The 24409-nt window shown below is 38.8% G+C and overlaps 1 protein-coding gene across 1 annotated transcript in view; it reads right to left on the bottom strand.

Moving 5' to 3' along the window:
* Positions 1-1432: 1432 nt before the first annotated feature.
* LOC141838843 (alpha-N-acetylglucosaminidase-like) overlaps positions 1433-24409 on the bottom strand; it is a 100600-nt gene continuing 77623 nt past the window's right edge. Inside the window, exons 15-19 of the mRNA XM_074726436.1 lie at positions 11996-12106; positions 11495-11730; positions 2117-2354; positions 1945-2023; positions 1433-1865 (exon numbers count right to left, since the gene is read on the bottom strand). Coding sequence (XP_074582537.1) covers positions 1576-1865; positions 1945-2023; positions 2117-2354; positions 11495-11730; positions 11996-12106 — 954 coding nt within the window. The 3' untranslated portion in view covers positions 1433-1575. The remainder of the gene's footprint in view (positions 1866-1944; positions 2024-2116; positions 2355-11494; positions 11731-11995; positions 12107-24409) is intronic.

Genomic DNA, 24409 nt, shown 5'->3' on the forward strand with positions numbered 1-24409 from the left:
TACTATCTTGTTCCAACCATATTGGATTCAACATTGCTCTGTCCAATTTGTACCCGTTGGTCCAAGTAAACTGACACCCAGTGGAATGGAGGTCTTCCAGTCCTATCCTGAGAGTGGCTTCCCAAAAATTGAAGGTGGCATAAGAGGTAATAGGCAAGCCACCTTACTTATCTGCAGGGAGAGAGGGGAGTTGAGGTCCCCTGTAACCAGCCAAGGCATGTTTATTCTCACCATGTTGGGTTTGCGGCTAATGATGGAGAGATGCCCATATACAAAGGTCATTGCATAGGTAAGTTTGTTGATGTTGCATTGAATTTGTGTGTGCACAAACTGCTCCTCCCACTATAAGATATCCAGAGTGACTGCTTGAGGATTCCAAATTAGGAGCATCCTACTCCTAGTGAGCCCATCAGTGTATTGTTCCATGCTCCATTGTTGAAACCTAGTGGTTTTTGGTTTTTGGAAAACTGGCGCATGAGCTAAGTTTCCAATATGCATGACACATTCAACACTTGTTTCATGAGGAGGTTAGTCACCTCCTTCTATTTGAGACCCTTGTTAGGGTCTCGTATGTTCCATGCACTGACCCCTTCATGGGGATTTAGACAGCAACCACCGTCTACTTGTGGTTTTTCCAGTCTTCTTACACTTCCCTTTTTATGTTTTTGTTTCAAACTCAGCCTGACTTTGTCCAATGACAGTTTGTTCTGTGATGTTCTCTGTGTCTGTATCTACTACTGTGACATTACTACATTTGTGGTTGCTTTGTGCTCTTTGTTGAGGCCCGGATACCACATAGGAGCTGGAAGACAGGATTTGAGGTATGTTTGACTGTTGGACTGGCTGTTTACCATCTGACATGTGATTGGTTGCAGCTACTGCTGTTTTGCGTTTGTGTGCCCGAGATCGAGTTTGTATTTTCCAAAGGCTTCCTTCTTCAAGTTGCTGAGCATCGACACTGGTTTCATGCTCAGCTACTCCATCGCCACTGTCTGCGCCACAGCCAATTACTGCATAAGCCACTCCATTGCCACCGTCTACTCCACCGCCAATTACTACTTTTGCACTGCTGCCAACCACATTTCCTGGGAGACAGATCTAATGCTAGCCAGCAGCACCGAAGGCATGATTGTCTCGGTCAGCACAGCAGTTTCATTGCGTACAAAGCTTTGTCTCAAAGAAATGAGGATTCCAAAACTACATTAAGGTTGTGGGACAAGTCGGAGATGACTTGATTTTTCTGGGTTGTGTTAGGTTTTAGAAATCAAATTGACCGTGAACCCCATACTGCAGCAAACTATCCTGAGAAAGTGCATTTTATATTTTTGTTTGAGAGCTCCAAAATTAGCTTGTAGATTTTGCTCGTTTCCAATGTTGTTCCTTTCCATGTACGATATTTCATCAAGACTTCGTATAATATTATGCGATAAAATAAATGATCATGATATTCATTCGGTACCTTCATCAAATGAAAAGCTAAATTAATGACCATGAATTCTTTTATGATGAACTAACTTAACAGTTGCAAGCTCAGAAAGCAAGCTATCATCTGGGCAGGAGATTCATAATTCAAAATTAAAGCTGATCGTTGTGGTTTTCTATGATCTTATAAAGTGCTTGTGAGTGGTCTTTTCTTAAATACTTGTCATATAACCAGCGTGAGATGTTTAGAGCATCTCCATGAGCTTTCACTCTGAACAGGTTTGTACTTTCCTGCCATATATTGGTAAGAGATATCCAATCCCTTCTCCAGTCTTCTAGTGGAAAGCTCTCACCTTTCACCAAGCTATCGATCATGTGCTTAAAATATAAACCTGCCCTTGGTCTGTAGTAGTCTTGCAGAAGACCACTCCAGTACTTGTTTCCTGTAACAAGATTTTGGATGAAACAATTCCTGAAATTTGCAAATAATGCCTAACAAAATGAATTCTACTTAGTTCCTACCATAATCTCGAAGCAGACTAGCCTCGGTGTCTGTATTATCAAACCACATTGTTAACTGAGTTCTTGCATTCCATTCAAACTGCATCATGGAAGCAGCATAAACATTACTCAGGTTATCAGACCATTTATGGCATTTGAAGACACCCAACAGAAAAGTAATAATAGTCGTCACCTGTTTCTCCTGTTCTGGATCTCTTGCTAGGTTCTTTGCACTTTCCAACCAGGGACCAAGCAGAAATCCGTCATGGCTGGACAAAAGAGTGTCCATGTCTTTGACAAGATCAAGGAAGTGGTGAGTACAGGCAGTTACTTGTGAGAGATTGCTTAGATGATACCCTTCAATGATGTTCAAAAATAGTTTGTTTGCATACTTTGCTAGTGCCTGGCGAGTAAGGTCCACAAGATCGTACCTAATAATACAAAATATTATTATATGAAAGAACAATCATCTGAACCTATATTTCCATTTTATAATCTATACTTGGTTGCACCTCAAAATATTTCTCAAATTTTAATTGAAATTTTCAGAAAATTAAGTGATTTTGTGAGGGAAATGTGTAATAGTAGACTTGTCATACACAAGAATGTGTATATAAAATGATAACAATGTAAGTAAGATATATATATGTAAAAGGGACTACTTAGGGAATTAACTAAATTTTTCTTTAACATGGTCTTAAAGTTGACATGACCCACTCTCTTTTTGTTCCCATTCTCGTTCGATATGCATACTAATGATGATTAGTTATTCTAAATCGGGCTCTTTGGAGTGCCCCCTCACTATTTCCATTTGGAAACTCAAGCGACTTTTTGCATTTAGAGTAGATTAATGAATTGAGGCATTGGACAACTCCTTTACTTCTAATTCAATGTACCAGGAAGCATTGTATTCTATTTCAAATTCTTCTCTCCATTGATGATCATATCTTCGAGATTGTTGTTCATGTGGTGGTGATACTTAGTTCTTCTTTGACTACGCATCATTGGCACACTCTTAAAGCACTACTAGCAGTAACATACATTTTGGCAAGGGCTCTTCTTTGTTAAGAAGATTGCCTCTTGACGATGCCTAACCAGACATCTCCTTTCGCAAATTCTTCGCCACCACGGCAGTTTCCTGCTAAGTTACTTATCCCTCGAATGCACCTGAGAGCTCTCGGCTCACGCTTCACCTACATAGTATGCCTACTTCAATTGTCCTCACGTTGTGCCTAAATACTTCTCGTTCTACGGTCCCTCGAATGTCTCATACAATCCTTCTCTAATCTCTATAGAACTTGAGTCACCAAGCTGCCAACTTGATGTGCTAATTTATGCTCCATGAGTTACTCCTACCACCTTAGTGCTTCTCATCTTGCAGTCCGTCGGTCACCTCATGAAACTTCTCTAATCTCCATGGACTTCAAAGTCATTGCCTTCCCATACCAAGTCATTATCAGCATCACTTGACCCCATCGAGTCATGAGAGCTTGGTGTCCTATCAAGTCACTACGCAAGCCTAACTTAAACCTTTTGCATAAACATTAAAATTCAAGATCAAACTTGACCATTTGGGGCACAATGGCACCAACAACTTTTATTTTTTCTTGGAAATCTGTTGTAATTTACTGCTGCTCTATTTTGTATAATTTGTTTCCCTAATTTCTAAAAGTAATATCTAAGTGAACTACATCGTTCACTCTAATTTTTTTTTAAATGAATTTGTACTACCATCTAGCAACTTTCAATTAACCCAATCATCATTACCACTGTCATCATTGAGCACTATTTTTCCCAATTATTTAGGGTCATGAAATCTTATTCCTCCCTTGAACTCTGTGCTCTATGTACATAATAATGTTCAAATTAATTAAATCATTATTGATCAAATTAATTGAATCATTATTGAATGGATTAATGCATACTTTGGTCTCTCTACCTCTTACATCTTTCAGTCTTATACATTAAACTTTTATAACTATAAAATAGATTCATTACTGCATAACATTTCAACGTACTCTCATTTTATCCTCTATTGAAAAAAAAGCTAATCCTGGTTGGAGGTTGGATATTGATATTTTGAATTTTATCCCTTCAACTAACTTTGCACATTTATCTTGTTATATTCCTAAAAACTAAATAATATTTAAACAAATGTAATTTAGGATTTTTTAGATGTAAATTAGAATCAGATGCTTTAAAAGCAAGTTTGGTGATGCTATTTCGAGTTTAGAGTTTAAAATGGGTTATTGAGTTCGTGATCAAGTGGGAATCAATTTAATTTCATCTTGGACTAAAATGAAGCTTCAACTGAAGATTCTAGGGTTGAAGTGGGTTGGTAACAAATTGAAACTGACCAACTGAGTTCAAATGACTTGGTTTATTTAGGTTGGGGTTTTTGGATATTCAAATTTTCACTCTTTTGTGTGCACCTCTGCAGCTTTAAACCTCTTCAAAGTCATTGCGGCTTTGTTGGCTACTAGAGTTACAGTAGTTGCTCCTTATCAGCTGCAACCTTTTCTGCCTCCCATCTCGCTGTCATATTGGCATCATTGCCCATCCTACCGCTGCACCTGTCTTGCTACTATTGTTGTTTGTCCGACTGCCAGCACTATCATTGACCTTGACGAAAGGGTTTGAGATTCAAATGGATAGGAATGATGAGGAAATTGATATGTGTTGATAGAGAGGAAATTTAAACCAATGCTAAGGCAATTATCATACTCCAATGCGATTTATCAATAGCAATGAACAAAGTGTCATGAAGTGTTGGAAAGCACAGTTGCAGCAGTTGTTAGGCGGCATTGGCAGGCAAAAGTTGAACTTGGCGTTATTGGAGTAGATCAAATCAAACCTCTCATTAATGGCGATGCATATTTTCATTATTATATCACACAAGTTCAGCAATCATCTTCATGTAAAAGCCCGATCAATTTTCTTTCCTCATCTAATTGAAGTACTAAAGTCGCTATTGTTAGCAATAGTATTATCAATCTGCATGCTTAGAAATTTATTTAAATTTGTAAAACACTCCAAACTATTTGGCCACTCGACCGCTTGACCGCTCGTCCACTCGATAATTCGGCCCTTCAGCCATTCGGCCATTCGGTCGTTCGACCAACCGACCGAGATCCACTTATTTTTCATGGCCAAAAGGCCAGGATTGAACCATCTATCCTAGCCTTTCAACCAAGATCGTGCCATTCTCTCCTGACCAATTGGTGGGATCCACTTATCTTTCCTAGCCAAAAGGTCAGGAGTTAACCATCTATCTTGGCCTTTCGGCCAAGATCATATCATTTCTCCTAACCGTTCGAGGGACAAACTTATCTTTCCTAGCCTTCTAGCCAGAAATTTGGTCATCTCTCTCCCGGTTGCTTGGCCAAGATCAAGCCATCTCCCCAACTTTATTGGTCTTCCTAGCTGAGGATTAAGACGATCTTCCATATTATTCTCTCCCTCTCCCCGACTTTGTTGGTCTTCCGAACCAAGGGATCGAGATGTTCTTATATATTATTCTCTCTCTGGCTTTGTTGGTTTTCCGGGCTGAGATATCGAGATGGTCTTTTATAGTATTCTCTCCCAGCTTTATTGGTCTTCTGAACCGAGGGATCGAGATGGTCTTCCATATTATTCTCTCTTCGACTTTGTTGGTCTTCTGAGTCGAGGGATTGAGTTCCTCTCCCCGATCAGGGCAGTATTGATATTCAAGTATTCTTGGCATTCTTATTCTTATTTTTATTATTACCTTCATAGCTACGAGATCGAGCTCCTCTCCCCAGTTAGAACAGAATTGGTATTCTAGCCTTCTTAGTATCATTATCCTCTCGACCACGAAATCGAGTTCCACTCCCCAGTCGAAACAGAGTTGGTATTCTGGCCTTCTCGGTATTCCTATTATTATCCTCCCGACCGCGGGATCGAGCGCCTCTTCCTGATCGGAGTAGTGTTGGTATTCGATCCTTCTTGGTATTCGTATTATAATCCTCATGACTGTGGGATGACTACTCTCCTTGATTAAGATGGGATTTACCTTATTTTAGTACAATCCTCACAACTACGGGACAACTACTCTCCCTGGTTGAGAAGGGATTTGCACTATACTAAGTACAATCCTCATAATTACAAGATGGCTACTCTCCCTAGTTGGGAAAGAATTTGCTATTCTGGTACAATCCTCATGACTGTGAGACGGCTACTCTCCTCGATCGAAATGGGATTTGCTTTATTCTGGTACAATCCTCATGACTACGGACGACTACTCTCTCCGGTCGACGTGAGACTTGCCCTAAGTTGGTACAATCCTCACAACTGCGGGACTGCTACTCTCCCTTATTAGGGTGGGATTTGCTCTATATTAGTACAATTCTCACGATTACGGGATGGCTACTCTCCCTAGTCGAGACGGGATTTACCCTATTCTAGTACAATCATCACGACTACAGGACGACTACTCTCTGGTCCGAATAGGATTTGTCCTCTTTTAGTACAATCCTCACGACTGCGGGACGGCTACTCTCCCTAGTCTGGGAGGGATTTATCCTATACTTGGTACAATCCTCACGACCTTGAATCGCTACTCCCCTAGTCGAGGTGGGATTTGCCCTATTATGATACAATTCTCACACCCTCAGATCGCTACTCCTCCTGGTCGGTATGAGATTTGCCCTATATTTGGTATAATCCTCATGATCTTAGATCAATACTCCCCTTGGTCGGGTAAGACTTGCCCTATTTTGGTATAATTCTCATGATCTTGAGTCACTACTCCTTTTAGTCGAGACAGGATTTGCCCCATATTTGGTACAGTCCTCACGACCTTGAGTCGCTACTCACCCTAGTCAGGATGGGAATTGCCTTATTAAAATAGGATATTCTTATTATTATTCTTGGCTACAGGATTGAGCTCCTCTTCCCAGTCCAAAGTAAATGCATATTATGGTATTTGGACATTCTTATTATTATTATTCTTAATAACGAGATTGAGCTTCTCTCCCCGATTTGAATTTAACAAATTTTATGGTATTCCAGACCTTATTATTATTCTCCTGATTGAGAGATTGAGCTCCTCTCTCCGGTTGGGATAGAATAGGACTTTTAGTACTTATGGCAGTCTTATGATACCTTAACCTTATTATTATCCTCCAAGGATAGAGTCCCTCTCCGACAGATGGGACTTCTAGTATTGACCTTATTATTATTATTATCCTCCTGACCGAGGGATATCCCTCTTGTGATCAAGACAGGATGAGACTTCTAGTATGCATGATATTCTTGTGAAATCCTTGACCATCTTATTATTATTCTCACGACCGAAGGATTAAGTTCCTCTCTCCGATCAGAGCAAGATTGGACATCTAGTATTCTAGATATTCCTATTATTGTTCTCGACCATGGGATCAAGCTCTTCTCCCCAATCCAGATGGAACGGGCATTCTAGTATTCTCGATCTTCTCTTAGATTTCTTGGTATTCTTATCATTATCCTCCTAATCGAGGGATCGAGTTTCTCTCTCTGGTCGGGTAGGATTGGACTTCTAGCATTTTAGGCGTTCTATTGGTATTCTAGCATTTGGACTAATATCTCATGGTCGGTCAGATACCAATCCCTTCCCTAACTTTATGATTTGTCGGATTTTATTTGACTTTGCTCCTCAGTCCAACTCGAAAGGGAGACATGTGATGTAGCTTGGATAAACCTGATCAAGTCGTCACCCTCTTCTCCTATCTCGCTTGACTGCAATAGCTTTGTCATTCGGTTGCTTAGGGACTTCATGAGACTCAGAAAGCTACAATGCCTATTATGCTATAGTGCTCGGGCTGCTTTCTCTCCATCCCGCTCGGCTACTCAACGCTCGGCATGCTAAAATGCCCAGTATGCTCTACAGTACTCGCGATACTACCTCTCCATCCCGCTCGATTGCTCAACGACTTCACTATTCTCGGAAAGCTACAGTGTCCAACATGCTACAATGGTCGAATAGCTACAGTACTCGGGATGCTACCTCTGCATCCCACTCAATTGTAGCAACTTGGTCATTCGGCTGCTCAGCGACTTCACTAGTCTCGAAAAGCTACAGTGCTTGGTAGCTACAGTGTCCAATATGTTATAGTGACCAAGCAAGCTACAATGCTCAGGGAAGCTACAATGCCACCCGATATACTATAGTGACCGGGGAGATACAGTGCCCTACATGCTATAGTGGTCGAGTGGTACCTCTCCATCACACTCGATTGCAACAACTTAGACATTCAGCTGCTCAACAACTTCACTAGTCTCGGAAAGCTACGGTGTCCGGTATGCTACAATACTCGGGATACTACCTCTCCATCTTGCTCGACTACTCATTGAATTCACTAGTCTTGGAAAGCTATAGTTTCCAACATGCTACAATGGTAAAGTAACTGTAGTACTTGGGATGCTACCTCTCCATTCATCTCGGTTGTAGCAGCTTGGCCATTCGGTTGCTTAGCGACTTCACTAGTCTCAGAAAGCTATAGTGTTCGGGTAGCTATAGTGCCTAACATGCTATAGTGAACAAGCAACTACAGTGCTCGGGGAAGCTATCGTAGCCCAACATGCTACAATGATTGGGGAGATACAGTGCTCCACCTACTAGCAAAATGCTTAGGAAACTACAGTGCCAAAAAAACTATAGCACTCGAGAAGCTGGCATAGTTGGAATGCTACAGTGCTCGAGTAGATGTAGTACCTGGGGAATACTATAGTACTCGAGGAGCTACAATATCTGGTATGTTACAGTGGTTGTATAACTATAGTGCCTAGTATGCTATAGTAATCAAGTATCTACAGTGTTCGGGATGCTACATTTTTCGGATAGCTACAGTGCTCGTGGGAAGCTACAGTGCTCGAATTGCTACAGTGTTAAGGAAGCTACAATGACTCGACCACTTAGCCTCTCCATCTTACTCGGCTACAATAACTCGGCCACTCAGCCTCTCCATCCCGCTCAGTGCCAAGCGGGTCTTCTCTTACCTCAACCTCTAACCTGCGCAACACCTATAAAGCAGTCCACACAACAGAAGGCATTGGGTCAACGCCCCGATCATGTCAAATATACGGTCCAATCGTTGTCAACCCTGGTATCCTACCACCTTTCAGCGGCCAGCCTACAAACGGTGTCTTGCTCGTATGGTCACTTACATGGACCTCCTCCTCCGTGGCTATATAAGACTCTGCGAAGGTAAGTGAAGGTATGATGGTTTTCTTCTCGCACGCGGAGACAACTCTTCTCCACCAATAATTTCTCTCTTGAACATTTCTCTCTCTCACATTTTCATAAGCTTTGTCTTTCAACCTAACGTTGACTTGATTGTCGGAGGGGTCACGCCGACAACACCAACCCTGCCCCACTAACATGCTTTGACTCGCAAGCCACCAGGAGCAGATCACGCCGAAGGACGATCGAAATCTCCACTCCGAAGGCGAAGGGAGAGGAGCCCGGGCGGGTGAAAATGGCACAATCACAAAGGATTTATGAAAAACGATTATGGAATTGCATAAAGGAAACTAGACTTCAAGATAGCCACGAGAGTCAAAATGAGCCACTTGTAAAAACTTCATCATGTGAGATGGAGAAATAGTTAGTTACATGCATAGAAAATTCATGGAAATTCACAATGATCTTCTTGCATTGAGAATAGATTAGCAAGCATGACTTGGTCTGATTCACTTTGAAGGAGTTCCCTTAGAAGTCTTTTTGCCTCAATGGTGGATGCTTAAAATATTTCAAAAGATAAAATACCAATTCCCTTAGAATAACTATTTTGCAATTGACACATCACAAAAGAACTAAATTGGAACATCAAGGAAAACAAAAGAAAAGAAGTGACATTTGTAGCCTATCAAGAAAGAAGGATTGTTCATCATTTCATTCTCATCATTTAGAAGTAATAAAGAAGAGGAAGTGGCATGCGTGGTAAGGAAAATCATGCGAAAGAGCAACAATTTAAGCATAAATGATATAAAGAGGATTAAAGCCAAAAGAAAAAGAAGAGCAGGATAGTGAAGTGTTTAAATTGTGATCAAGAAGGGCATTTGGAAGGTGATTGTCCAAAAATTATAGAAGGGCAAAGAGAAAGTCAAGTAAAAGGTGGAGAAGAAAAAATATCCTCTGAGAGAGTTACTTGGGATGGTGCATCCGAAGAAAAACAAGAGCAAAGGCTAAAGGAAAATTATTTGACACTAATGACAATAGAGGATGGAGTCTACACAATAACTGATAAGCATCTAGCATAGTGAAGGGAAAGGTTCACACAAAAGCGATGATAAAATCAACTCTCTATTAGTTAATGAACTTTTTAAATATTATCCCTAGTTTACTGAATTTTTTAAATAGGGGTAAGGACAAAAACAAAAAGTTCAAGGAAGAGTAAAAATCATTAGAGACCCAAACTAATTCTCTACCTCCACCTTGTGTTCAATCACACTTGCAAGATCAAGTAAAGGAATTTGAAAATCAAAATCTCAAATCATAAGTGGATGATTCAAGAAAAGGCATTATAAAAATCTCAAATCCAAGAACTTAGACATGATTATTGGGAGTTAATGAATCAACTATAGTAAAAGCAGATTAGGATACAAATTAAAAGAAAAAGAAAAGGCCTACTCTTCCGGTATAAACAATCTAAGACCAAAAACAATCCACATAGGCCGTCTAGAAATGCAATTAAAAAGGTAAAGAAAATCCTTAGGAAATAGATTCCTAAGAAATAGCTCCCGTGTTGAACACTCCATCCACTACAAAGCTCTTTCCTAAGGCATAGAGATTCCTTCTTGTTAACTAGTGGCTTCAATGCTTTATTCCAATACTTCTTTTAAAGATGTGGTTTCTACTTGAACTGTACGGGTGACTCAGTGTATGAGTCATAAGTTTTGAATTAGTGGTAAAGTCTCTAAATCACGTTAAATTTATATGTCAACATTGTTTGTTTGTGTTATTTCTTATTTCCGCTCTAAAGTTTGATACTAAGAACACACAAAGCACATGCACATTTAATGGTTTCATTGTTTGTGCTTATGCGAGAATTTTAATTTAGGTATGTTGTCTATTTACCCCCCTCCTAAGCACGACTTGCCAACTAACTAATCGATCCTGACACTATATCCCTCTATAATTAAAACAAAATTGTATATCACCTTATTCTTATAAAGCAGGAAGGAAAAAAAGCATTTCTATTCTTTGAGCTCCTCTTAATTTTCAGAAGTTTATTAAATAATTTAGCTAACTTGTACATTTATCTCCCAGACTCCAAACTAAAAATCTGGATGAAAAAACCAAGGATTATCAAGCATACATCCAGTACTACATACTATCTAAACCTATGAGTTCAAATAATAAACTTCTTTTCTAGAATCACATACTTGGAATTTGCTGCTACTTGCCAATTTTCAATTTCCCTTCCAAATGAGTTTCATCATAACAAGTCCTATATATATAGAAAAAATAGATACCAGCCATATGCAAACTTAAAACAAGCACACAAGTAGGTCCTAACATCTAACTATATTGCCACAAGCTTTATGGTTAAGTAAATGAAATATATACTACCTGAAAGTGTGGGAATCCACTACTTCATCTCCATTTTCTAAAAAAAGAACTAATGCGTTTATGACATCAGACACTGAATACCATAAATGTGGATGCTCATAAGAATCAGTTGTTTCCTTCATTTGTCTCCTTTTTAATATGTGTCCTCTAAAATATTTTCTTCCTGATAACTCTGGTATTAAGATGATTGATGGATCAACATCTGGAAATGAAACAATAACATCTCTGTTTTTGTCCTGTTATCAAGCCAAAAAATGTATAAAAAATATGTACAACTTTTACTGGGTAAGCAAGGTCATGAGTACAAAATAGATGTTATTTGAACACCACTTTCAGAGGCAGCACACTAATAACTAATTTCCAATATACTAAACCCGTATGCATCAACTTTACTAATAGTATTAGATGTCAGAAATTGTAATGCATGATGAATCTACAGTTTAGTCACAAACAGAAAATCAGGGGAATAGCCAAAACATCCAAAACAATGAACCAACTTACGTAAGCACCATCAGTGCAATTATAGAGAGTATGATACAATATCTGCCAAGCCTCTTGTAGACCTGATACATGTTTTCCATATCTCCTTGATGCATATTGGTCAACCCACACCTACAAAATCAACAAAGCAAGTTGGGATTTCATTAATGAGCTGAATCTATATTTTGTATAATAATCAATGCAATAAATCTTGTTAGTAGATAATATTGCTATTCAACAATAACTACCTCATGTATGAATAGACATGTCAGATTTTCCAAAGAAATCAAAACGAAAGAAGCATCTAAAGTATAATCATTGTTACAAACATAGTGACCAATGACCAAGAATAACCTAGCTTTTGTGCAGAAGACAAGATGTTAGATCTTCATGGATTAATTAATAGAAGAGAATGGGAATCTTCTTATGGAAGAATAAATGAGAAGAGAGGAGAAAGAGAGATTATTTGAGATTAAATTTTCCTTCTGTACTGTCAAACATTTAATATTAAAAGAGATTGGTTTGAGATCTTCTCACTAATGTTGGTCAACTTATCAATGAGGTGTTGAAATGTGTTCAAATGTTCCATATGGTTTTTCTCATCTGCCATATGCAGCTTATATAATTTTCTCTTGAGATGGTAAATAAAATTATGCAGCTTATATTTTGCCAAACGAAATGATTTTAATAGAAGGAGATCTAAATGGACATATCGAAGTGAATAAAGAGCATGATAGGATGCATGAAGATTATGAGTTTGAAACAAGAAATAAAGAAAGGAAAACTATATTGGATTTTGCAATAGCATATGACCTTATACTAACAAATACGTTTTTTAAAAAAAGGAAAAAAAATATTTGATTACATTCAAAAGTGAGAATAATAAGTGTTGGTACAGGGAGCATTAGATAATTAAATCTGTGTTTTGATATTGACAAAGGGTTTAAAGTTAAGTGCTTGTGAGCTAATGCTTGTGTTAAGTGTGCAAAACTTAACAAGAAATGCCCTAGTAGGTGAGGCAGACCGGATACTAGACAATGAAAGTCTAAATAGGTCGGTTGGATCGGATACTAGGCAACGAGAGACTTGGCGGCGGATCAAAAGGATCGGACACCAGGTAAAAAGTATAGATGGGCTAGCATGACCAGGCATCTAACAGGACAACTCAATGGGTCAACAAGGACCATACACTGAGTTAAGAAAAGTCCTCGTGGGTCGAGTGATTAGATGTCAAGCCAAGAAAGTCCAAACAAGTAGATAGACCAGATGTTTGGCAAAAAGTAAGTTAGGTAAGTTTCTAGAGTGGAGGGATCTATAGTGAGAACATGTTCTCACTATAGGGACGAACTTAGGCAACGATCCGACTAAGGATTCTACTCGAATCCCAAAGTTGAGATCGAACAGTTGATTAACTGTCTAAAATAAAATCTACATATATGGTATTGTATATTATGCTAACTCAGTGTTGCAGGGTCCAAGCGACCAGAAGGTAAATCCGGTTGATAGGAAGCTAATATAGTAGATGTCCAGATAAAGCTCAGAAGCTAATGTGGCATGGAGTGCTGACGTGACAATTGATGTGATAGAGGAACAGGCTTAACATACTCAGTCAACAGATGAAGTAATGTTGGTGCTGAATTTGACTCATCTAGTGCTGGTCTTAAGCACTGGTGCTAGTCTTGAGCTGGTATTGATATTGCAACATCTGCACAATGAGCTGTTGGTGGTTAAGAATTTGACTGCTGCTAATGTTGATCCTGGCGAAGCCAGTGCTGGTTCAAGATTTGGCTGTTACTGGTGCCAAGCTTAATAGACTGGTGTTGTTTTGGAGTCGGTTGAAGTCGGTGTTGGACTTAGCGGCTCTGGTGCTATTGATTTCAGTTGGTGCTACTATTGCAAGATCAACACCACGCGTAAGAAAAGCCAGAGATAAGATCAAATCCAGGTCCATACGGAAATTCAACCAGTGAATTCAATGAGAATCAAGATCATATGGAAAGTCAACCAGAGAATTAAGTGTTGACCAAACAAACTTCATCGGATTAATAAAAAGAGATCGGATGGAATTCAAATATAACACAACTTAGATATTAATTATCATCGTGCAATCAAGAAATCTGTCCAACCGTTCTGAGCTCTCCGACAGCCTTCGACCTACCTCGAAATTGAAGTTGTCGGTAAACCTTAATTTTTGTGGACTCATCTCATAAAGGGAATAGTAAAGTATTATCGAATCCCTACATTTGTACAAGGTCTTCTCCACCTTCGAAAAGTTTTTGAGAAAAGGAGAGTTTTAGTTGATTGCCCACTCGAAGTAATCCAAGATCAGATTATGGGCCTTGGAGTAGCAGTCCAAAGGATTGTGAACTAAGTTAAAACAAACTTGTGTTCTTGCTTTCTTATTTCCACTGCTTTAATTTTGATTTACGAAAAGAAAAGAAAAGTTTTTGAAAAGAAAACTTTGGAAACGACATTCAACCCCTCTTTTATCATTTTCTCAATCCAATAATAAGTTGCAAATTGACTTTCTTATAGTTAGGAAAAAGAATAGAAAGATTTGTAAAGATTATAAGGTCATATCTAGAGAAACTTAACCACTTAACATTAGTTAGTAGTGTTGGATATGTACCTCAAGCATAATATCAATAGAAGACAAATGTGCATGACTCCTAAAGTTAAATAGTGGAAATTAAAAGAGGGAAAACAAAACATATTTAAGGAGGCCGTAGGAGAATAAGTATTAAGAGAAATACACGGTGATTCGAATACGACATGAGATAATATGACATAAAGTTGAAAATAGTAACCAAGAATGTACTCAGTGAGTCAACAGGTCGTGCGCTACCAAAGAAAGAATCTTAGTAGTGGAATGAGAAAGTACATGAAAAAATAAAGAAAAAACAAATAATAGGTATTATACACTTGTAAGAACGAGAAAAACTTAAACAAGTATACAAAAGCCAATAAAGCATGAAGAAAAAATGAAACCTATGAACGCTTATATCGAAAAAATTTTGATACAAAAGAATGGGAAAAGAATATTTACAGAATAACTAAAGCGAGAGAGAGGAAGATAAGAGATCTTATCCAAATAAGATGTATTAAAGATGAATACAATAGAGTGCTATTGAATATGAGGAAATAAAAGGGCGATGGAAAGATATTTTCATCAACTTTTTAATAAAAATTAAGGAAAAATTTAAGTAGGTTAAATGAGTATAAAACTTTAAATTTTTATCGTAGAATTCAAACTTCATAAGTAGAACAAACTTTAAATGGGATGCAAAATGGAAAAGTAATTGAATTTGATGATATTCCGATAGAGGTATAAAGTGCTTAGGAAAATAAGATATTAAATGACTTACAAAGTTATTCAATTTGATATTGAAAATGAAAAAAAATGTTTGATCAATGAAGGATAAGTGCTCTAGCTCTCTTATATAAGAACCAAGGAGACATACAAAATTATGCAAACTATAAGGGTATTAAACTAATAAATCATACCATAAAACTTTAGAAAAGAGTAACAGAAAAAAGACTAGGGAAGGAGACCATGGTGATCGAATAAGGTTGACAACAAAAGTTATACATCTTCTCAGACAACTATTTGAAAAGTATCGGGAACAGAAGCAACAATTACACATGGTATTCGTTGGCCTAGAAAAAACTTATAATAAAGTCTCAAGAGTAATTATATGGAGAATTCTAGAGAAGAGATGTGTTAGCATGCGTATATTGAACTAATTAAGAATATGTACAAGAATATAATAAGAAGAATAAAAACTTCAAGCGGATTAACCGAAGCGTTTCCCATAAGAATAGGGTTACATCAAGGATCAACTCCAAGTCCCTATCCTTCTACACTAATCCTAAACAAACTTACTGAACACATCCAATATACGGTACTATGGTGCTTGTTCACTGAATACATCCAAGATATGGTACCGTGGTGTTTGTTATTTACAAATGATATTATTTTGATAGATGAGATGAATGAATAATTGTTAAACTTGAATCATGATAAAAAATGCTAAAGTGAAAGGTTTTAGGTTTAATAGTATAAAGATAGAATATATAAAATTTAAGTTTAATAATATTTGACGCAATGAGACAATTGTTAAGATAAGAGATGCTGAGTTATCTATAACTAAGAGTTTTAAGTATTTTGGATCATTTTTGCAAAAGGATAGAGGGATTAAGAGAGATGTCTTACATAGAATACAAACAAGATGGTTAAAATGAAAGATGGTTGAAATGAAGGAGAGCGTCAAGTATCCTTTATGATCGTAAAGTACCTCGAAGACTAAAAGAAAAATTTTATAAAACAGTAGTTAGATCTGCTATGCTATATACAGCTGAATGTTAAGATATAACTTGAACATATGAGCAAAAAATTAGAGTTACAGAGATGATGTTAAGGTGGATGTGTAGACATAGAAAGATAGACAAGATAAAAAATAAAAATATTAAATAGAAAGTCAAGGTTGCATGTATTAAGGGAAAACTCCGGAAGGAAAGTTTAAGATGGTACAGACATATATGTCAACTAATAAATGTTTCAGTTAGACAATGTGAAACTATAAAAAATATCCACATCAAACGAGGAAGAGGAAACCAAAGAAGACTTGGTTAGCAACAATAAAACAAGATAAAATTTATTTAAATATAAATAATGATATAGTAAAAGATAGAGCTCAATGGCGTAGATGAATCCATATCGCTAACCTCTCCTAGTGGGATAAGACTTGGTTGTTATTGTATGATACCTTCTGTTGCAACTTTACTAGTAGCACTACTTCAATCATATGAGCAATACCAAGGATTGAAATCTCGAACAGTTTCACTCAATACCAACAAAATTTTTCGTTCTGCCAGCGGATTGACACTAGCACCAGTGTTTGGGTCGAGATACCATCCTGAGGCATCGCGAGAGTTCAATGACGCCTCCAGAGGCATTGCTCGAGCTTGGTGACGCCATGGGAAGCATCATCCGATCCCAGCAACGCCACTGGAAGCATCGCCCAAATCTACCAATGCCTTCGAAGGCGTCGTGCAGGCCGAGCATGCCCTAGTCATGCGACCCGCGCGTGCCCCAGTTGCGTGGCCCACACGTGCCCCCCTAACAGTCGTGGAATCCATTTTTTTAAACTTAGATTTTAATAATCAACGTAGGTTAATAATTTTAATCAACTCCTAGCTATAGTTGAAATAATTTAAATAGGCTTAATTAAAGTCTCATAAAATTATCTATTATTTTTTTAAAAAATATTTTTTATTTTTAAATATTTAGATTAATTTTTTTATTTTTAATTAATCTAAGGCATCCTGAGGCATCGCGAGAGTTCAATGATGCCTCCAGAGGCATTGCCCGAGCTTGGTGACGCCATGGGAAGCATCATCCGATCCTAGCAACGCCACTAGAAGCATCACCCAAATCCAACAACGCCTCCAAAAGCGTCGTGCAAGCCGAGCATGCCCTAGTCATGCGACCCACGCGTGCCCCAGTTGCATGGCCCACGCGTGCCCCCCTAACAGTCGTGGAATCCGTTTTTTAAACTTAGATTTTAATAATCAACGTAGGTTAATGATGAGTTAGGGTTTTATATATTTTTAATCGATTTATTTTTGGGCTTTTACATGAAAATAAATTATGAAATGAATCGATTCGTTCGTATTTGTCCTATATTGCATGATTTGAGGCTTGATTATAATTTTCATGATTTAATGGTGAATTTTTGCATTAATTGAGTTTAATTGATTGTAGGGCTCAAATCGGATCAAGTTCGAGTCAAACCGCGATCGAATCGAGCCAAGTTCGCCCAAATTGATCAAGCCACATGAAGGACATGACCTAACTCAAGTCTGATCAAGATCCATAAATTTTTCTAAGCCCTAGGCTGCCCTAAATCCCTAGATCAAGTCCAGACCATCAGATTCAAAACGGACGGTCCTGATTAACTGATTAATCAGACTATTAAAACCCGAAATCAAAGGATGAACCGTGGGCGCAGCCACTGTTCATCGTCTTCTCCCGCGACGTTCCCCTGTTGCGCGACGTACCAAACGGCGAGCCCCCATCGACCCAATCCGATTCCTTCGTGCTGCTGGATCCTTGAGGAAGCTAGAACCGATGAGTTGGCCGGAAATCGGCGGCTGGAAGCTAGCGACGGCGAGGGTTTCTTCGCCGCTGGAATCCTCTGTTCTTTGCAATTCCGGTGAGTCGCGCCATCTTCAGCATCCGCATTTGGAAGAGGGGTCCTCTGAAGGGTGTGGAGCAAGCTCAAGGTATCAGCAACTTCATTGGAGCGCGGATAGGAGCATCAGTCCAGTTTGCAACATTGAATCCGACTCGAACACAGGGTTTTGTTGAATAGAGGAGGGTTTCTTCGGTTTATCAGAATCTTAGTTACGAGCAGACGAACCAGCTACTGTGTTCTAGCTTCTTAAGGGATTTTCGATGCTACTGTTGTGCATTCGGCAGTTTGTTTGACACAAAGCTGAGAGACACGAAGAAGAGGAAGGGATGGATGCATTTGCCATTTCTGATTTCTGATTCCTGAAGTTTTTTTTGTTTTGATTGCATTTGTAGTTAATGAATTTGCTATCTAACTCTTGAATTGAATACGTGTGGTTTTAGTTAAGTTTGTTTTGGGTTTAATTTAAGGTTCTTTAGCTTAATTTCTTGTTTTAAGGTTGATTTTCACTTGCTGTGCCATTTAAATGACACTGTTCCGTGCCATTTTTTGCTTCCATGTATCGGTTTGCTAGGGTAGGTTAGTTGGAGCAGGGATTACATTGCTAGTTGAGTGGGAATGAGTAGTTGCATTGCATAATTGTCTTGCTAGTTAGGGTTATTGCCTTTAAATCCAATTAGTAACCTTAGCTTAATTTTTGCTTTTCTAGGTTTCTTGAATTGCATGTCATGTTTCAATTGCTTATCCTACTTAGTTAGTGTTTGATAAAATTAGATTGTTTCATTCCTAGTTTTCATTGTTCCTATTTGTTGATTTCGAATTCACAATTCATTTGAAAAACACCAAAACCCCATTTACATTCGAAAAACCCAAAAAGAACCACACACAAGCTTGATTTAAACAAGTTTCTACTAGCCCTTGGAAAAATACGACTTGAGGCCCCTATACTGCATTTGTTTGTATTTCTCGTGGGTTTTCGATAAATTTATAAATTCTAATTTGCAACCCTACTCGTGACACATACCAATCTAGGGTTGTCAGTTAATAATTTTAATCAACTCCTAGTTATAGTTGAAATAATTTAAATAGGCTTAATTCAAGTCTCATAAAATTATCTATTATTTTTTAAAAAAATATATTTTATTTTTAAATATTTAGATTATTTTTTTTATTTTTAATTAGTATATTTTATATTTTAAAATACTGAAACTATACTGATATGGTACGATACAATACCGAAACTGTATCATTCCGATCCGGGACTGAAACTTGGACACAACTCGATATTTTAAACCTTGAACATTACTATTTGCAAATATAATTTGCTAGTAGTAACTGTTTTTTCTCAATGATCTTCTAATAGCTTTCTAGGATGTTTAATAGTTTTTCTTGCTCTGTCAAGTAGATTATCCCATTGCCATGTTATATCAAATGATAACCTCAATCAAACAAATAAAATTTTGAACCTCTAGAATCTCTAACTAAAGAATCCTCCAATTCTCACTAAAGTCTATCATTCTATGTTGACTGCTCCATCCAGTACTATAAAGCTCTAGATGCAATGTTCTAAGATATAATAATCTTAACTTTGATAGCATTTGTTGTGATCATGTGTCTCTAACACCAATTGATGGGATTAAAGACCACTCCAACACTAATGGATAGTGTTAGAATATTTAGGGATAAATAATCTGTTTATTCTTTTAGAATAATTCTTCTAGAATAAGTCGTTATATTCATGTATAAATAAGGGGGTTATCCCTTGTAATAAGACAAGTTTTCTATATTCTTTTTTACATGGTATCAGAGCGCCAAGAGGGTTTAGGTTTATCCGCCTAACCCTAATTCCTTCTCCCCCTTCTGATTCATGCTCAGTTGGGACATCCTGGTCTTGATAAATTGAAACTATTACATCCTGGTCTTTCCCACTTAAAATCTTTATCCTGTGAGTCATGTCAATTAGGAAAGCATGTCCGTAGTTCTTTTTCTCCTCGCACTGTGAGTCGGGCTACGTCACCTTTTGCTTTGGTTCATTCCGATGTTTGGGGTCCGAGTCGTGTCTCTTCTACATTGGGATCACGATATTTTGTTACCTTTATAGACGATTTTTCCCGTGTACCTGGTTATATCTGATGAAAGATCGTTCGGAGTTGTTTTCTCTTTTTCAATCTTTTTTCTATGAAATTAAAAATCAATTTGATATTTCTCTTCGAACCTTGCAGAGTGATAATGCACGTGAGTATCTATCTACTCCGTTTCAGACCTTCATGGCGTCTCATGGTGTGTTGCATCGGACGTCCTGTCCTCATACCCCTCAACAGAATGGAATTGCCGAACGCAAGAATCGCCATCTTCTTGAAACCACCCGAACTCTTCTTCTCCATTCTCATGTTCCTCTTCAATTTTGGGGTGATGTTGTCCTTACCGCATGCTATCTCATCAATCGCATGTCTTCCTCCACTTTACAAGGTCAAATACCTCATCATGTTCTTTATCCTGATCAGTCTCTTCATCTTTTACCACTTAAGGTCTTTGGTTCTATATGTTTTGCTCATGCTCTCGATCCTGGCATGGATAAACTCTCTCCCCGATCTCATAAATGTGTCTTCCTTGGGTATCCACGGTCTAAAAAGGGGTACAAGTGTTATTCCCCTACTCTCCATCGGTACTTCATCTCTGCTGATGTCACGTTCTTTGATTCGGTCTCATTTTTTGGGCCCAATGGATCTCCATCTGAGGTTTCTCCTTCTATGCCTGCACCATTGGCTATCTTTTATCCTCCGGAGTCTTTGTCACCTCCAGAGACATCTCCATTGCAGATTTATCAGCGTCGTCCTCGTCCTACCTTGCCGCCACCCACCACTGACGCTGCCATGAACTCATCTTTGGAGCCGAGTCTTTCACCTTGTCCTCTGGTCCCATCTCCTGAGTCTGATGTTCCCATTGCACTTCGAAAAGGTATGCGTTCCACTCGTAATCCTTCTCCTCATTATATTTCTTTGAGTGATCATCGTATTTCTCCTTCCTATTTTTCTTGTCTTTCCTCCTTGTCATCTGTTTCTCTTTCGAAGACTGCAGATGATGCCTTTACCCATACAGGATGGAAACAGACTATGCTCGATGAAATATGTGTCTTACAAAGCAGTGGGACTTGGGATCTCATTCCTCTACCACCAGAGAAGTCAGTTGTCGATTGTCGATGGGTATATACGGTGAAGGTTGGTCCAGACGGAAAGGTTAATCGACTTAAAGCTCGCCTCGTTGCTAAAGGATATACTCAGATCTTTGGATTGGATTATGGGGACACTTTTTCTCCTGTTGCCAAGCTGTCCTCTGTACGTCTATTCCTGTCCATTGCTGCTATCCGGCATTGGCCTCTTTATCAATTGGATATCAAAAATGCTTTCTTACATGGTGACCTGCTCGAAGAAGTCTACATAGAGCAACCTTCGTGTTTTATTGCTCAGGGGGAGTCTTCTGGTCTTGTATGTCGCCTGCGGAAATCTTTATATGGCCTCAAGCAATCTCCCAGAGCATGGTTCGGTAGATTTAGTACTGTAATTCAACAGTTTGGCATGACTCGGAGTGAGGCTGACCATTCTGTCTTTTATCGCCACTCATCTGCTGGTTGCATCTACTTGGTAGTTATACAATAGGTATAGACAGATATATATAGATAACAGGGTATATGGGCCTTTATGGGCCTTAACACCCCCCTTCAAACTCAAGGTGGAAGTGGAGGTTCTGAAACATTGAGTTTGAGTAAATGAAGCCGATGTTGCTCTCGAGTTTGTGCTTTAGTGAAAAAATCTGCCACTTGTAGTTCTGAGGGCACATACTGAAGAGCAATTGTTTTCTGATGACAATGAGACCGAGTAAAGAAAGCATCAACACCAATATGCTTTGTAAGTTCATGCTTCACAGGATCATTGGCAATTTGTATAGCTCCAGTATTGTCACACAGAAGAGGTGTAGGAGCATCACAAGAAATACCAAAATCTGCTAATAACCATCGAAGCCATACTATCTCTGAAGTGGTAGTGGCAAGTGCTCGAAGTTCTGCTTCTGTACTAGAACGAGATACAGCCACCTGCTTTTTAGACTTCCATGTAAGAGGAGAAGAACCAAGAAAAATGCAATAACCTGTGACAGAACGACGATCTGTTGGATCACTTGCCCAGGTGGAGTCTGAGTAAGCATGAAGCTGAAGTGGACTATCACGAGCATAGAACAAACACTGAGAAGATGTCCCCCTTAAGTACCGTAGTACACGAAGCAAATGTCCAAAATGAATGGAAGTAGGAGCACTCACAAACTGACTCAGAATATGAACCGCATGAGCAATATCAGGTCTGGTAACAGTGAGATAGACAAGACTGCCTACAATACGCCGATATCGAGACGGATCCTCAAGAGGTGTACCATCAGTAGAACGAAGTTGTAAATGAAGATCCATAGGTGTCGCAGCTGTTCGACTATCTGTAATGCCAGAACTATGAATAAGGTCTTGTATGTATTTGGACTGAGAAAGATAGTAGCCATCTGCCGAATGTAATACCTCAATCCCTAAGAAATAACTGAGTGGACCCAAATCAGACATTTGAAACTGCTCACTAAGTTGCTTTTTCACACAAGAAATGTGTTCCACATCGTCTCCCGTAATCAACATATCATCAACATATAGAAGAAGCAAAGTGCGTCCACGTGGAGAGAGATGAATAAATAGAGCAGGGTCATGATCACTAGGTAAAAATCCAGCAGCTTGTATCACAGATACAAAGCGCTCAAACCAAGCACGAGGAGCCTGTTTAAGACCATATAGAGCACGACGAAGACGACAAACATGACCAGGAGGAGCATCAACACCTAGGGGTGGTTGCATATAAACTTCTTCATGCAAATCACCATGAAGAAAAGCATTCTTAACATCCATTTGAGAGATGGTCCAAGAAGAAGTAGCAGCCACAGCAATAAGAGTACGAACAGTAGTCATATGAGCAACTGGTGCAAATGTCTCATCATAATCTCGTCCTTGAGTTTGCTGAAAACCTCTAGCAACAAGACGAGCTTTGTATCTCTCGATAGAACCATCAGACTTGGTCTTAATTTTGAATACCCATTTAGATGTAATTGGCACTGCATGTGATGGTAGTGGAACAATATCCCAAGTGCCTGTACGATCAAGAGCAGCAAGCTCCTCAGACATAGCAAGTTGCCATTCCGGAATAATAGAAGCTTCTTGGTAAGTTGATGGCTCGACACTCACACATGTAAAACCATACTTGGCAGCGGGACCAATAGTAGCACGATCTCTTAAATTATATCTTGGACCAACCTGTAACTCATCAGGAGCAGTATGAGACTCATCAATATTATTAGAAACATCAACAGCAGGTGAATCAGGACTGGCCGTGGTGGTAGAACTAGATGGAGACACTGTGAGATTTGTGGGACGACGATGGAATACATGTGTGATAGGTGGTTTAGGATGAAATGGAAGTGGTACAGGAGGAGGTGTAGTCCCCTGTGAAGGTGGCGTGATGGAAATAGAAGGAGCATGAATGGGGGTAATATGATGAGGAGTAGTGACATCATCAGAGGATGAGATAGGAGGTAAACACAGGAATGATGTAGATTCTGTGGGAGAATATGAGGGCTGAGTAGAGGGGTTATAAAAGAAAGGGCGATCCTCAACAAAGGTCACATCGCGAGAGATACGTATGCGACGAGAAGAAGGATCATAACACCGATAACCTTTATGTTCAGGACTATATCCTAGAAAAACACACTCAACAGATTGTGCAGTCAACTTAGTTCGCTCACGAGGTGCAAGTAAAACATAACAAGTACATCCAAAAACTCGGAGATGATCATAACTGGGAGAAGTACCAAAAAGAACTTCGCCGGGACATTTTCCAGACAGTTTGGATGAGGGTTGTCTATTTATGAGATAGACAGCAGTAGAAACAGCTTCACCCCAAAAATGAGAAGGCACAAAAGATGAAATCAAAAGTGTGCGGGCAGTCTCTATAATATGACGATGTTTGCGTTCAGCAACACCATTCTGAGCATGAGCACCAGGACAAGAGAGTTGAGCAAGAGTGCCCTCAGATGACAAAAATTGGCGAAAAACATCAGACAAATACTCTCCCCCAGAGTCAGAACGAAAAACTCTAATAGGAGTAGAAAATTGTGTGTGAACCATGCGGACAAAAGACTGATAAATAGAACACAACTGAGA

The sequence above is a fragment of the Curcuma longa genome, chromosome 11, assembly GCF_044706935.1.
Source record: "Curcuma longa cultivar G26 ecotype Majalengka, Jawa Barat chromosome 11, ITB_CL_G26_1.1, whole genome shotgun sequence".
NCBI lineage: Eukaryota > Viridiplantae > Streptophyta > Magnoliopsida > Zingiberales > Zingiberaceae > Curcuma > Curcuma longa.